At 64.5% G+C, this 14819-nt stretch overlaps 4 protein-coding genes across 7 annotated transcripts; 2 read left to right on the plus strand and 2 right to left on the minus strand.

The window, feature by feature from the left end:
* Window positions 1-257: 257 nt before the first annotated feature.
* On the plus strand, window positions 258-7715 carry BICDL2 (BICD family like cargo adaptor 2). Its single transcript, XM_043560770.1, has 10 exons — window positions 258-322; window positions 1650-1945; window positions 4226-4441; window positions 4563-4679; window positions 4756-4902; window positions 5760-5951; window positions 6054-6203; window positions 6662-6792; window positions 7020-7140; window positions 7226-7715. Exons 2-10 carry the CDS (start codon window positions 1664-1666, stop codon window positions 7385-7387), a joined length of 1518 nt encoding a protein of 505 aa, XP_043416705.1. The 5' UTR covers window positions 258-322; window positions 1650-1663; the 3' UTR covers window positions 7388-7715.
* Window positions 7716-7741: 26 nt separating this feature from the next.
* Window positions 7742-10766, minus strand: THOC6 (THO complex 6). 2 transcript variants are annotated; one of them, XM_043560772.1, is made up of 13 exons: window positions 10653-10766; window positions 9748-9863; window positions 9578-9642; window positions 9382-9485; window positions 9264-9301; window positions 9132-9180; window positions 8937-9008; window positions 8743-8845; window positions 8606-8655; window positions 8452-8514; window positions 8241-8351; window positions 8020-8154; window positions 7742-7921 (listed from the first exon to the last, which is right to left on the minus strand). In XM_043560772.1, exons 1-13 carry the CDS (start codon window positions 10689-10691, stop codon window positions 7841-7843), a joined length of 1026 nt encoding a protein of 341 aa, XP_043416707.1. In that variant the 5' UTR covers window positions 10692-10766; the 3' UTR covers window positions 7742-7840. The 2 variants fall into 2 exon arrangements, with proteins under 2 accessions (XP_043416707.1, XP_043416706.1); XM_043560771.1 differs by lacking the exon at window positions 10653-10766 and adding an exon at window positions 10523-10637.
* A 314-nt stretch (window positions 10767-11080) lies between these two features.
* Window positions 11081-12393, plus strand: HCFC1R1 (host cell factor C1 regulator 1). 3 transcript variants are annotated; one of them, XM_043560778.1, is made up of 4 exons: window positions 11081-11189; window positions 11490-11546; window positions 11660-11785; window positions 12016-12393. In XM_043560778.1, the coding sequence occupies exons 1-4, from the start codon at window positions 11095-11097 to the stop codon at window positions 12149-12151; spliced, it is 414 nt and encodes a 137-aa protein (XP_043416713.1). In that variant the 5' UTR covers window positions 11081-11094; the 3' UTR covers window positions 12152-12393. The 3 variants fall into 3 exon arrangements, with proteins under 3 accessions (XP_043416713.1, XP_043416714.1, XP_043416712.1); XM_043560779.1 differs by lacking the exon at window positions 11490-11546; XM_043560777.1 differs by lacking the exon at window positions 11490-11546 and having other exon boundaries at window positions 11084-11189; window positions 11597-11785.
* A 244-nt stretch (window positions 12394-12637) lies between these two features.
* Window positions 12638-14783, minus strand: TNFRSF12A (TNF receptor superfamily member 12A). The gene is made up of 4 exons (XM_043560780.1): window positions 14626-14783; window positions 13743-13847; window positions 13364-13498; window positions 12638-13278 (listed from the first exon to the last, which is right to left on the minus strand). The coding sequence occupies exons 1-4, from the start codon at window positions 14717-14719 to the stop codon at window positions 13223-13225; spliced, it is 390 nt and encodes a 129-aa protein (XP_043416715.1). The 5' UTR covers window positions 14720-14783; the 3' UTR covers window positions 12638-13222.
* Window positions 14784-14819: the final 36 nt, after the last annotated feature.

Genomic DNA, 14819 nt, shown 5'->3' on the forward strand with positions numbered 1-14819 from the left:
TCATTCTTAGCGATTCCCTATCCCACAGGGCGGTTTGTCAGGGGAAAGGAGCGGACGCCCATGCTCAGCGTGGGGTCTGCATACAGCAGGTGCTCCACTAATGGGGCCTGTCGTTTCTGCCAGGGCCGAGATAGGTCGGTGCCTCAGACCTGGGTGGGGGCGACTCCCCTTCAGCCCCGCCCGGCCATTCCCGCCACCAGGGGGCGCCCCAGGCCCGCCCGCGGCACCGCCCCCTCACCTGTGCGGGCCTGGCACCTGGCGCCGCCTCCGGAAGAGAGGATCGGGGACCGCGGGGACCTCGGAGGGAGTCCGGAGTCGGCGGGTAGGAGCCTAGGGGCGCCGGACACGGGGCGCCCTTCGAGTTTCGGGCAGGACAGGGCCAGGACGAGCGGGCGCCGGGGGTGGCGGGTGCCGAGTCCTGGGGTCGGCAAGCGGGGGGGGCACCGGCAAGGGGGGAAGGTGGCCGCCTCGGGCCGGGGGGTCGAGGAGCCGGGGGCGGGGGGGGGGCCCACACGCCCGGGCCGACGTGCTAGACAGCAGCTCGATGCGCGGACGCGGGAGGAAGAGGGACGCTCCCGGGTCTCCAGAGCGGGGTCGCGCCCACTGGGGCCTCGTCACGGAGACTCCCGGTCCCCGGTCGTCGCTGCGCTGGGACGATGGCGACTACTGGGTCCCGCGGTAGGGCTGGGCTTGGACACCTGGAGAGGAGAGAAGAGGAAGGGGCGGGGTGCGTGTGTGTGTGTGTGTGTGTGTGTGTAGGGAGTGGGGCCCCCCAGAGGGCTAGAGGTGGGGAGGGTGCCAGGCAAGCCTGGTGTGCCTTCGCATGAAGCCCCTGAACCGCCGGCCCTGGGCCGCCCTAGGAGAGCGCCACCAGGCTCCCATCCCCAGGGGCGGGCCGGGAAGTAAACAGAAACCTGGAGCGGCAGGGCCTCCGTCCGCCGGCACAACCTGTTACCTTGCCCTGCCCCCGGCCTGACCCCCGCGCCCTGGGAAATCCGTGCCAACACTCTACGATGGGCACCGGGTCTGGGCATGGGGACTCGAGACACCATGGATCTCGAGAAGTTAGGAGAATGAGGCCTGGGCTACCTCGTGGGAGGGCTGGGGGCTGGGGAGGGCATCTGAGCCCCAAGCTGCTGAGGACCTGGGGCTTCTAGAAGAGGAGGAGGCTGGATTTCTTGGGGCAAAGTGCTCAGGAGCTGTAAATTCCCAAGGGCCCTGTATTCTTGGGAGGGGAAGGGGCTGAACTCAGCCTTGAGTCCTGAGTCTCTGAGAACTTGGTTTCTGGGAGGAGGGTCCCTGCGGGTGAGGGACCAGGAGACAGAACAGCTAAGGTCTGGGAAGAGGAGGGCAGTAACTCCAGGTGACCTGCGGTCCCGGAGCACGGGGACAAGACCCCCTGGGGGGAGAGGATGTCTGCAGTTCACTTCCTTGTGCTCCCTGCCTCAGTTTACCCTGGGGACAGTAACGGAGCTGGGTGGCCAAGACACAGATCATTAACCCTTCATGGCCCAGGGAGGCCCCGGCTGCAGGATTGAGAGGCCAGATCTTGACCAGCAGGGGGCAGGCGCCATCGGGCTGCAGAGTAGAGCGTCCTGCAGCCACCTGCGCCCACTGAGCCACCTGCGCCCACTGACCTGTGCCCACAGATGCCGAAGGCACCATGAGCTCCCCGGAAGGGCCAAGCTTCCCGTCGGGGCTGCTCTCGGGGGGCGCCTCCCCCAGTGGCGACGAAGGCTTCTTCCCCTTTGTGCTGGAGCGGCGGGACTCATTCCTGGGAGGGGGCCCAGGGCCCGAGGAGCCCGAGGACCTGGCTTTGCAGCTGCAGCAGAAGGAGAAGGACTTGCTGCTGGCCGCGGAGCTCGGCAAGATGCTTCTGGAACGCAACGAGGAGCTACAGCGGCAGCTGGAGACACTGAGCGCCCAGCACTCGGAGCGTGAGGAAGTGAGCCGACGGCAGGGGGCAGGGGTGGACGGCAGGAGCTTCCAGGCAGGTGGGCAGGTGGCAGGCAGGCGGGCAGGGGGAGGAAAGCCCGGCAAGGGTCTGTCTCCGGGACAACGGTTCAGTGCTGAGCCCGTGCTCCTGGCCCGGCTCTCCAGTGGTGAGGGACGTGGGCCCTGGACACGTCAAGATCTGGGTTCAGACCTCTGCTTGGCTGTGTGATCCCGGGTGAGCCACTGGCCGTCTCTGAATCTGGGGTCCGGCTTCTCAGTGGGACGGCACAACCCCTCCAGCAGCTCAGGGGCAGCCCCTCCCGGCCTGGCTCTGGGCTAAGCACCTTCCATACGTCGTCTTGGTCCATTCTCACCTAACCCTGTGAGGCAGGACAGTTCCTCCCTCTGCCCAGGCTGTCCTCAGCCACAGTCTCATTTTGGGGGGGGGGGGGGTCACACCGGGCCCACTGAGCGCCCTGGACGCCACTGACCCCGGCATCCACAAAGCCCCAACCACTGCCCCGAGACGGGCCTGGGGCGCTTCTGCCCCTCCCCTCTTCCCCGGGCCACCTCACGGGCATCTCGACGTAAGTGGCACTCTTGACCCCTGCGCTCCTCACCCCAGCTTCCCGTGTCAGGACCAGAGCGTGAGCCGCGCACGACCCCTCTCCTCCTGCGTGTGCATGCCCTGGTGACCTCTCCTCTCAACTAGATTCTGAATCCGCCCACCTCCCGACATCTCTGCAGCCTCCAAGCTGGTCGCGGCCAACATCCACTCTGCCCCAGACCCGCGGCCGCCCCCTCACGCGTCCCCAGCTTCCGCTCTTGCCCCCTGGAGCCCATTCTCCATGCTCCACTCCGGGGCAGCCAGAGGGGTCTTCAAGTTGCAAACGGGGTCGTTTCGGTCCTTACCCCAAATCTCCCGACAGCTCCCCGTCACACTTGGGATGACGCGGAAAGTCCTCACCCGGGCCCGAGAGTCCCCACGTGCAGGCCTGCCGGACCTCAGCTCGCTGGGCGCACCGCCCTCCTGCTGTAGGGCCCCTTTTCGCTTTCTTGAGTAACCCGCGCGTGTTCCCTCGGGGCCTTTGCACCTGCTGCTCCTGGAGCAGCCCTCTTCCCCCTTGCCCCTTAGGCCTCAGTTCAAACATCACTTGTACCCCCAGCCTACCCCACTCTTCCTCTCCAGGGTTCCTTTAGCGCCCTCACGGTCCCTCTGAAATTACCCAGTTCAAGAGCATGTCCATTTGCCTGTGACTCTCCAGACTCTAAGCTGCTGGAGGTGGGGAACTGGGTGGTCTCACTCCCCGCAGACAGCCAGACCCCACGACGGGAGGAGCTCAGCAAATATCGGACGGATGGCTGCTTGACCGGAACTTGGGGAGGTGAAGGAACCTGTCTGACCACAAAGCGGCAGCAGAGCCGGGCACCAGCCAGGACAACCGGACCCCGAAGCTGGGGACTCGATCCTAGAGCCATGTTGCCCCCGTGGCAGTTGGCTAAGAGCTTGGCTGCCTGGGTTGGAATCCCTGCCTCACTAATTTGCTGGGTGTCCTTGGGCAAGGCGTTTCACCTCTCTGAGCCCCAGGTTCCTCAAAGACAAAATCAGCACATTAACAATTCTGCCTCTAGCTGGTTAAATGAGAAGCACCAGGAACGTGCTCGCACAGGACCTGGCAGGCAGGACACCTGCTAATAATTGTAGCAGCTGTACGGTTAGCATCACCTTCCTGCTTTGAGAGTTTATAGAGAGTGGGGACCAGAGGCCGGCCGCCCAGTTTGCCTGCCTCCCCAAGCTGGGCACCCAGGTGTGCCAAGAGCGTCCCCCTGCTGGTTGGACAGGTTTGGGGAAGGGCACGCAGAGGCACGGGGCCCAGGCGGGGCCGGCCAGGGTTAATTAGAGGGAGCTGGAGGAGAGGGGCTGAGCGGAGTCCGAGCAGAGGCCGAACCTCCACGGCCCCTGGGACATTGGTTCGCGAGGCCATGGGCCGGGGCTTAAATTCTGCCAGACTCAGGCGCCAGAAACGGCGCCTGCGGCCTCGGGTCCAGAAGCCCAGGCAGCAGCCAGAGGTGAGTGGGCACCGGGGACCCCCACTGCACTCCAGGCCCGGCTGGGCTCCTCCAGCCTGGCCTGGGAAACTCTCCACCTCCCCTCCTCGCCCAGGCTCTGGTTATCACCCTGCCTGCCTCTCCCTCTTGCCTCCATACCTGTCTCAGCTCAGCCCCGCTCCGATGCGCCCCTGGCTCTGTGTCTACTCGGGCCTCACCTGACTCTGTCCGGCCCCCACAGCGGCTGCAGCAGGAGAATCACGAGCTCCGCCGGGGCCTGGCAGCCCGGGGAGCCGAATGGGAAGCCAGGGCGGTGGAGCTGGAGGGGGACGTGGAGGCCCTGCGGGCCCAGCTGGGGGAGCAGCGCTCAGAGCAGCAGGACAGCGGGCGCGAGCGTGCGCAGGCCCTCCGCGAACTCGGGGAGCAGAACCTCCGGCTGAGCCAGCAGCTGGCCCAGGTGGGAGGACCCCCAGCCCACGGACCCAGGCTGGGGGGGGGGATTGGGGGAGGGGGGTAGGGGCCCTGGGCTTGGGGCTAAGGCCTGGGCCACCTGAGCCCCCCCCCCCTTCTGCCCCCAGGCCTCCCAGACTGAGCAGGAGCTTCAGAGAGAACTGGATGGACTTCGGGGGCAGTGCCAGTCTCAGGTCCTGGCGGGAGCAGAGTTGAGGACGCGGCTAGAGAGTCTGCAGGGGGAGGTGAGTGCCAGCTGGGGCTGGGGGCTCCCTGGGGCTGGCCGGGCACCTCCCCTCCAGCGCTGAGGTCTTCCCCCAGAACCAGATGCTGCAGAGCCGCCGGCAGGACCTGGAGGCCCAGATCCGAGGCCTGCGTGAGGAGGTGGACAAGGGCCAGGGCAGGCTACAGGCAACCCACGAGGAGCTGCTGATACTGCGGCGTGAGAGGCGGGAGCATAGCCTGGAGGTGACCAGTGGGGCTGGGGTGGGTGGGTCCATCCTGCTGGGGCACTGGCCACCGCCCGGGGGCTTCCCCGGAGATGAGCCCAGAGCTGGATCCGGGGGAGCTCCAGAAGCTGGGCCGTGACTGCGTGGGCGTTAGACTACGGCAAGTGGGAGCCTTGGAAGAGTATTGAGCAGGGGTGGTACGCTTTTAGAAGGCAGGAGAGCCTGGCAGCTGGGAGGCCAGGGCAGGGACTGAGGCCGGAGATGATGGGGACTCGGCCCGGGTCTGGGGCAGTGGAGAGGGATGAAAGGAAATGAAAACAGGCAGCGTGGCCTGCTATTTGGGATCTCAGGAGTTTACACTTTGTGGTCCAAAAATGTAGGCTCTTAGCCCCACGTCCCTTTTTCCTATTGTGGGACGCCCAGCCTCAGTTTGCTTGTCTGTAAGATGGGACGGTTATGGTAGAGAGCCGCCCTGAGGGTGAGGCGCTCAGCACCGCGGCGGCTGAGAAAGATCAATAAACTTTGTTGGTTGACTGCGCTGACGAGTTAGAAGACAGACCGGTCGGGGGAGGGGGCGGGGCTCTACGAGGTGACCTGATGAGGTGGGGCTGGAGGGAGGGTGATGAGAAACTGTAAAGCCGGGGCGTCTGTCCCCGCCCTGCTTTATAGACGAGGAAATTGGTACCTGCCGAGGAGAAGTGAGCGGCCCAAGGCCGCCCAGCGATCCGGGCGTGGGATCCGGATCCAGCAGCTGGAGCGCGCCGACGCGCGGGGCTGCCAGGCTTTCGGTGGCGCACCGGCGCCCCCTGTAGGCCGGCTGCGGGAAGAGGGCTCCGGGCGCGCCTCGGTGACCGCCTTCTTTCTGTCCCTGCTCAGCTGGAACGCGCGCGCTCCGAGGCCGGGGAGGCGCTGAGCGCGCTGCGGAGGCTGCAGAGGCGCGTGTCCGAGCTGGAGGAGGAGTCGCGTCTGCAGGACGCCGACGTGTCGGGAGCCTCGCTGCAGTCGGAACTTGCCCACAGCCTCGACAGCGACCAGGACCGGAAGGCAGACGGACACCGAGACGCCCGGGTGAGCCCGCGATCTGCTAACCCCCACGCTCCATGCAGACTCTGCCCCCCTCCTTTTTCCAGGAGGTCTGACACCTCACCGACCGATTCCTTTGGCAAACAGGACACCCTGTGCCCTGAGATCCAAGAGGCGCTCAGCCACCAGTCTTCGCCCCAGGAGGAGAGCTTGGAGCCTCCCAAGAAGCGAGCATCCCTGAGCCCAGGGGAGATACTAGAGGAGAAGGAGGCCGAAGTGGCCCGGCTGCAGGATGAGGTGTGTTGGGGGGCGGGGGGAGCATGGTGCTAGATATAGAGTCCCTCCCAAGGCCACTTTCCGTTGCCCATCTACACCTCTGGGCCTTTACCCACGAATCCCCCTCTACCTGGATTGATCTGCATCCCAACAAACTTGCACTCAGGCTTCAAGAGCCAGCCTGTAAGCCACCCCCTCCAGGAAGACTTCTTGGACCGCATCCCCTGCTTAGTCCCACCTCCCAGTGCTTCTCTCAGCATCCTTCCTGCTGGCTTACACCACCCGACCGGCCCCGCTCCGCCCCATCCCGCACCAGCCTGGAGGCTCAGAAGATTCATCTCCAGCACGGCCCACCGCTGCCCGGAGTGCTTGTGGAGCAGGCAGGGGAGGGCGCAGAGACCTGAACCCCTGGCTGCTGAAGAGCGGGACCTGGGAGGTCAGGGGCCTACCTGTCTCTCTTCACCCTTCCCTGCCCCCAGATGGCGCTGCAGCGGGCCGAGTTGCAATCCCTCCGGGAGGAGCTGCAAAGGCAGAAGGAGTTGCGGGCACACGAGGACCCCGAGGAGGCCCTTAGGGGCGCCCTCTCGGATCGAGATGAAGCCGTGAACAAGTGAGCCTCTGCCACCGTCCACCACAGCCCCAGTGGGGCTACAAGGCACCCTGGGCCTTCGGTACCCCCACGCGTGATAGAATTATTCCCACACCCACCGGGGGCCCTCCGACTTTGTTTTCGGTGTTCGCGGCCCCACCCTAGTCCGGGTCCAGCAGCGCCCAACCACCCCTGCTCGCTGAGGCCCCAGTACCCTCGGGTCCGCTCACTGCCTCTCTTGCCTGCAGGGCCCTGGAACTGTCCCTAGAGCTCAGCCGCGTCTCTCTGGAGCGGGACTCGCTCTCCCGGGAGCTGTTTCGCACTATCCGCCAGAAGGTGGCGCTGACGCAAGAGCTGGAGGCCTGGCAGGTGAGCGGCGGGGCCTGGAGGGGCGGGGCCCGGGGCGGGGCCGGCTCGCTGACGGGCTCCTCCCACCCGGCCTCCCTACCCGCAGGACGACATGCAGGTGGTGATCGGCCAGCAGCTGCGCTCGCAACGCCAGAAAGAGCTGAGCGCCACCGAATGTGGCCCGCGCCGCGCCGCGCCGCGCTTCTCCCTGCGCCTGGGCCCTGGGCCCGCCGGCGGCTTCCTGAGCAGCCTCTTCCGAAGGACCTGACGGCCGGGCCCAGGGGGCAGCGCGTGCCCGCTGGCTCTCTTTCCTTTTCTGGCCAATGTAGCAACAGGGCCCCGATCGTCTTCCAGACGGGGCTGGTAGCCTCCCCACTCAGGGAGGCTGGGCAAAGTCACACTGGGAGCAGGGGCCAGCTTTGGGGGTCAGGGACCCCAGGTGGGTGGCGGCGCAGGTGGGGCAGAGCTGAGTCTTGTATCTATACAGGTCTGTATTTTCTAAACACTCTGGGCCTGGCATGTTCCAGGGCAGAGATGGGGGTGGGTATTTATGTATCAAGATCAAACAGAGTAATATATAAAAATCATTACACTGACTTGGCCTCTATTCTTGGGATGAAAATGCATGGAAGAATAGCCTGAAATTTTATTTGGTAAAAAAAAAAAAGGAAAAAAGAAAAAGCACTCCAGGTCCCTGGGACAGAGGGGGCGTTGCCAGAGATCAGAAAGACAGGGAGAAGGCACGGTAGCCCAGATTGGTGAAGACATCCACCCGGCAGCTGTTACCTGCGGCTGTCAGGACCTGGAAGCAAGAGGGGGGGGTGCCTGGCCTGTCCACACACATGCCCCTTCCCCCCGCCCCCCGCCCCCCGCCCCCGCATAGCCCCCTGCAGGACCCACCTTGCACTCGGGTGCTGCTGGCTGCTGGTTGAGACTGAGGCTGAGCAGCCCTGGGGAGGAGCCAGGCACCTGGGCCTTGAGTTCCCCACTCAGCTGCCACTGGTTGACACAGCGGCCCTGGCCCGCGGACAGAATCTGTGGAGGGTGGAGAGAAGAGTCGCGGGTCAGGGCTGGAGAGGGGAACCGGGCACAGGTGGCAGAAGCAAGACAGAGGGCCTCACCAGGTCCTGGTAGAAGGTGACGTGTTTCTGTGGCGCCCGCATGGGGAAAACGGTGGTGGGCGTGGAGGATCGGAGGTGCCAGAGGGTGAGTGCTGGGCCTCCTCCACAGACCTGAGCAGAAAGGCGAGGTGTCCCCAGCCGCCGTGAGCCATAGGCCCTCTGCTGGCAGGGCCCGGAACTGTCACCCCATTCTGGACTTTGCCCTGCTCACCATCCAGTCTGAGTCGGTAGCCAAACAGCCGATCCAACGCCCATTGTGGGGCCTGGAGCACTCCTAGGAGGGAGGAGGAGGAGGGAGAAGGAGATGAAGACACGTGGGATGCCCAGGAAGCGGAGGGGAGGACAGGGCATGGGGCACGCCTCACCTCGTGCTTATAAACCTCGATGGTCTGGACTTCCTGGGCTGAGCGCAGGTCTGTGGGGGGTGGGGGAAGACTCTGAGAAACAGCCTGCCCTCCCCCATCTCCCTCACCACCACCTTTCCCTCCAACCTGACACTAACCCCAAAGTCGCACGGTTCCATCTTCACCGCCCGACAGGACCTCGGGGCTCCGCTCCCGCAGCGCCAGGCAGTGGATATAGTCCGTGTGGCCCCGGAGGGCCCGCTGCAGGAAGAGGGCCGGCGTCAGGAGATCCAGGAAGACTGCCCCTGCTAGCATCCAGCCCTGACCACCCCAGCTCCAGGGCCCCGCTCACTGTGAAGGTCCCCGTCTCGAGGTCCATGGTGTGCAGCTGACAGTCTCCCCCTGCCAGGATGAGAGAATTCTCCTGTGGAAGAAGGCAGGGTGGAGTTGCAAGTTCAACGTAGACTCGGGACAGGGAGAGGGAAAAGGCTTAAAGTCTGGGCCAAGAACAGCGTGGGGTAGAGCTCCAGTCACAAAGGGCTCAGACCTTGGGGACCAGAAGCAAAGCATTGATCTCAGGCACTTCTAGGCTGGTCCTGCGAGAGAGAAAGCGAGGTCAGCTCTGGTGAGCCAGTACCTTCACCCCCAAGTGCCTTCTGCCCACGTGGCCCTAGCTCACCTGTACGGGGGCTGACGTCGCCAGAGCTCCTTACAGCCCTTCATGGAGGGAAACACCGTATGTCAAAGGCTCTCTGGGCCTGGGCAACCCAGCCTTTCCCCAGCTCCACACTCCTTACCTTCTTGAGGATCTCTGCCCAGAGCCAGGCTTTCACCTCCCCATCCCCGGCACTGAGCAGATGTCGATCCGTGGAGACCATGCAGTAGACGGGCCCGTCATGGGCTAGATGGAAATGCAGAACTTGAGTGACGCTGTCCTGTTCCCCTCCTCCACTCCGGGGGGTTCCCTAAGCCAGACTCAATGGCTGCACCCACCTTGGAATGTCACCACGGGCTTCTTACTTTCCTCTTTGGCCTCGGAGCTCAAAGCGGCAGACAGACTGAAGGGAGAGGGGAGGGGAGGCCTGAGAGTCAGAAGCAGGGGCACCAGTCTCAGGGGGGAACGAACACTAGAGCTACTGGGCGGGGGAAGCAGGGGTGAGTACCTGAAGATGGCTATCTGCCCGTAATTGTTGCCAGCTGCCAGGAACTTGCCGCAGGGTGAGACACTCTGGGAGAAAATGGTCATGTGCAGCCGCTGCAGGGCCTGAAACACTTCGATCTGTGGAAAGAGGCTGCATGAAGGCTGCCTGGGACATCTGGGCCGGGGACTCCAACTCCTTCCTGCTGCCCCTGCCGCCTGTCCGGCCCCCCCACTGCCCAGGGATCTGAGGCCTCCTTTGAGGCAACCCACCAAGTGGGTCCCAGGGGTTGCTTCAAGAGGGTGACGAAGTGGGCAGTTGAGGTGGGACGTCTACCGGTACCTTGAGCAAGCACCCAGCCTGGCTTCCAAGGTTCCTCAACTGTCAAATGGAGCTCAAGGAGACTTTGTCACAACTGTCTGAGCTACCGTATCTATAACTTCGCACAGCGCTGCCTCATTAAAAGCACTTAAAAAGTGGCTCCATTGTCCCAAGACAGAAAAACACACAGACTTCTGATCCCTACTCTCTGGCTTTTTTTTTTTTTTTTAAATGTTTGTTTATTTTTGAAAGAGAGAGACAGACAGAATGAGAGCAGGGGAAGGGCACAGAGGGAGACACAGAATCCGCAGCAGGCTCCAGGCTCTGAGCTATCAACGCCGAGCCCCAAGAGGGGCTCGAACTCACCAACCGTGAGATCATGACCTGAGCTGAAGTGGGATGTTTAACCGACTAAGCCACCCAGGCGCCCCCCCCACCAGAACTTTCATGTTAGGCGCCTAAAGGGTTGCCCGGTTACCTTCCCGCCCGCGGGTCTGAGTCCGAGTCCCGCGCAGAACAGGGCTGAGGGCATGACTCCTTGCCTGCCCCTTCCGAGCCGGGCATGGACTACAAACCCCAGAAGGCACCGCGCATCACGCCCGCCTCACCTGACCCAGAGGTACTGCGTGTGGCACAGCTCGCTCCATCGCGAGAACTACAAATCCCAGAGTGCTCCGCGCGACGCAGCTTCACGAGTCTGGACGTGCCCGCGAGCGGTTCCCCCTCGCGGAGCCGCACAGCCTCAACACGGTTCGTCGGCCCGGCGCGAAGGCGGCCGCCGCGTGTTACCCCGAGCCCCAGGAGCCCAGGGACCGCCGCGAAGATCGCCAACACTAAGTGGCGACCACCGCAGCCCCGCTACGCCAGATCCCCTCCCCCACACCGCGGAGCAGACCCGCCTTCCAGCCGCGCGTCGCTCGTCCTCCGCGCCTGCGTAGAACCTTGCCGCTGCGCGCGCCTAAAGCCACGCCCCCCGTGCTGGACCACGCCCTCTGAGGCTCCGCCCTGTCGCCCGGATCCCACCCTCTGACCACAGGACCCCGAACCCAAATGATCCTACAGCAGCCCCTGGAGCGAGGCCCCCCAGGTCGGGCCCAGCGCGACCCACGGGCCGCGTCGGGGACGCCCCGAGGCCAGGACTTGAGGTGTGTGTAGGGGCGCTGGGTGGGCCAGGCCCAGGGGCTCAGGACCTTTGGCTGGAGGCTCTGGAGTGGTCTGCAGGATGACAAGCGGTGGGGCGAGTCGTCAGGGCTTGGGCATAGGCTGAGACTGGGCTGAGAGGTCTGAAGCAGGCTGCTGGATGGCCTGGGAGAGGGGGGTGACTTAGGTGTCAGCTGAGACAGAGGCGGGCTGGGGGCTCCTGGCTTACACTGCAGGCGCAGGAGAGCAGATCCTGGGGATGGGGCGAAGAGGGTGGGGTGCACCTGGTTTTCTTTTCTTCCCAGCTCCCCTCTCCAAGGAGCTGTGCCCATGAGCACCAAGCGGCGCCTGGAGGAGGAGCAGTGAGTTTGGGGACAGGGAGGGACTCCCAACAAGACCTCTGTCACCTTAGGTCCCCATCAGACTGCTGCTCGTGTGAATATCCTAGCCTGCCTGTCTCCCCGTCTCCCCCCAGGGAGCCCCTGCGCAAACAGTTCCTTTCTGAAGAGAACATGGCCACCCACTTCTCTCGACTCAGCCTACACAATGACCACCCTTACTGCAGCCCCCGCATGGCTTTCCCATCTCTGCCCCCACTAAGGTAGGCACCATCCACCGTCTGGGCCTTCTGGAAGATCACACCCGATCTTTGGAGCCAGTCTCTAGGCCCTGCCTCATCCTGCTATTTTTAGCTTCTAGCCAACCTCTGTTGTTTCCCATCTTGGCTCCTTGGAAGGTGCTGGCAGCCCACGAGCTCCTGGGGACCTGGACCCGGTGGGAGGTGGCTCTTCCAGACCAGCCTCAGCCCCATGCTGCTATTTCCTTTTCCAGGAGCCCTTGCTCTGAGCTGCTTCTCTGGCGCTACCCTGGGAACCTGATCCCCGAGGCACTCCGACTGCTGAGGCTAGGGGATGCCCCCACCTCCCACTACCCTGTGACCCAAGCTGGAGAGATAATGGAGCTCTGAGTGCTGGTGGGAAGATCCCTGCCTATCTTCCGTCTTCCCCAAACCGAGAAGACCAGCATCCCCACTAAGGCACCAGCTGTCCTGCTTATTCTCCGGACCGGGCCTCTGGGCCACAGGACCTACCCCCAACAGAGGAGGACACTGAACCCCACGGAGCCCTGGGCCGGGAGGGGCAGGAGGAACCGGAGCATGGGAAGGGAGGCATTCCCCTCCGGAGAACCGAATAAAGATTGCCGAGCAACTGAAGGCGTCAGTCTGGAACCCTGGGGCCTTTGGGAAGGAAGGTGGGAAGACTGGGGTGCTGGATGCTCAGGGTTTCTCAAAAATCTTCCCTGGAAAACGGTCAGGGCCAGGCCAGGTCCTGGCAGGCTGGGCTCAGGCATTGAGAATGTGTGAGTCAGAGCCTCACCCCCGCCCCCGCGGCTGACTCACTCCTCCCTCCAGCTCTGGGAAGTCGGGCTGGGGATCGTGCCACTCTCCAAACCATTTAAAGTTATAGATTCTTTTATTAATAAATTCTCCCTCCCCTCCAAACGCTCTCCCCAAAATAAATACTCCCCCCCTCTTTGGGGGTGGGGGGGGACAGTGTCTTAGGGCCAGCCCCCCTAGAGGGCCAGCCCCCTAGTGTTAGCAACAGGTCCCTGACCCCCCAGGCAGAGACCCTGTGGTGGAATATCAGTACATCTGAGTTGGTGGGGCCTCGTGGTGTCTGGCCCTCGGGTCAGCCTGGCCCTCAGGCCCTGGGGGTGGAGGGAGGGACCCTTTGTGCAAATGCTGCGGTTCCTCAGTGTCAGCTGTCTGGTGTGACCCAGCATGGGTCTCCTTTCCTGTCCTGGAGCCAGAGCCAGGGCAGTCAGACACCTTGGAAGCCTCCTCGGAAGCCTGGGCCCAGGCCTCGGGGAGGTGATTCACCAGTGCCCCATCCCTCCACACCCCTGCGGTTGGAAGAGTCTGGCTCTGGCTGTGTGTCGGGTGAGGGGCTGGCTCCAGAATGAATGAATGAATGAATGGATGGATGGATGGATGGATGATGAGTGGGTGGGGCCTCCTGCTTGGCAGGGGCTCTCACTGTCACTGGATCAGTGCCACGCCAGGACAGCCCTCCCCGCCGGTCTCCTCAATGGGGGCTGCAAAACAAGAAGAGGGGTGGTCAAGGGCAGGGGAGACGTCGAGGAGTGATGGGGAGTGTGCGGGTGGGCCTGGCACACTTACTAGTAAACTTCTCTCTCCTGCGGCACCGTCTCCAGACCAAGAAGCCAGAAAGCAGTCCCAGCACGAGGGCTAGGCTCAGAGCGCCCCCCAAGATGGGCCACAGTAGTGGGAAGGAGGCTGGAGGGGAAGCAGCGCCTGGGGGCGGAACTCCAAGTCAGACCTCGCCCCTCTCGGTACTAGCCCCGCCCCCTAGGTCCGAGCCCCAAGCCTTTACCCCACCTTGGCCCCTGCCCTGAACCCACCATTTTCCCACCCACCTCCCACCCACCCCCGCTTCCCGATTAATTCCTCAGATCTGAAGCACTGCACCCCTCTCCGCCCGGGCAATCCTCTCTCCCAGTCTGGGGTCCGCTCGCCTCCGGGCCCCGCCCCCACTCACAGCCCAGGCAGAAGTCGCTGTGCGGTCGCGCCGGGCACGACGCGCAGTCCATGCACTTGTCGAGGTCCGCGCTCCAGGAGCTGCCGCGAGAGCAGGGGGTGGTGCCTGGGGAGGGGGCCGCGGGTCAGGCTGGGGCGGGGCACGGCTATTCTGGGGGCTGAGGTCAGGGTCTGTCGGCTCGAATAACGTGAGTCACCGGCGCCCTCCCCTCGCATTCCTCACAGGTGACCGCACGACCCGACCGGGACTCGGCAGCGCGGGGGAAAGGGGGGCATAGCGCGGGACGCTTGTGGGGGGGGTCAGGTCCCCCCACACAACCCCCCCGCAGCCGGCGGGTGACTCACTCCTGGGCACGGGGCCGAACCCCGTCCCTCCCCCCACATAGCTGGGCACTGAAGTCACCGGATGGAAGGAGGTACCCCACATGGTATAGGGGGTACAGACCCCCGTGCCCTCGGCACCACCATCCCCCCACCCCGACTCTTCGGTCACTGGGGCTAGACAGAACACGTATTGAACAGGCTGGGGGCGTGCCTTCCCACCGAACCAGACAACCCGCCCTCAAACTTTCTTTCTCCCTCCACTTCTGAGTCTGGACTTTTTAGGACAGAAGCACCCCACCCCACCTCACCGCCTCCCCCCCCCCCCAGTTGAACGGGGGGGGGGGGGAACTGAGGCCTGGCCTGAGGATGAAGTTCGGAGCGGGATGAACCTCTCCTGGCCAGAAGCCCGGTGTCCGGAGACCACCTGACCGGGATCCCCACGTCCGCCTAGTACCGCCCAGATCGGCCCCGTTCTCTGGGTCCCGGGTGCCGGCTCCGCGATCCCCGGCGGGAGGCTCCCCCCGGCCTCCCGCGCAGCCCGGGCCCCGCGCCCGGCGTACCTGGCACTCGCTCCCCGGCCACGGCGCCCAGCAGGGCCAGCCCGAGCCCCAGCGCGAGGAGCCGCGGCAGCGGACGCAGCGGGCCGGAAACCATGGTGCGGGTCCGGCGGCCGCGGCCGTGTGTGCCCGCCGCGCGCGGGCCGGGGCGGACAGCAGCCACTCCGCCTCCACCCCCGCCTTCCGGGGCGGTCCCC

The sequence above is a fragment of the Prionailurus bengalensis genome, chromosome E3, assembly GCF_016509475.1.
Source record: "Prionailurus bengalensis isolate Pbe53 chromosome E3, Fcat_Pben_1.1_paternal_pri, whole genome shotgun sequence".
Classification (NCBI taxonomy): Eukaryota; Metazoa; Chordata; class Mammalia; order Carnivora; family Felidae; genus Prionailurus; species Prionailurus bengalensis.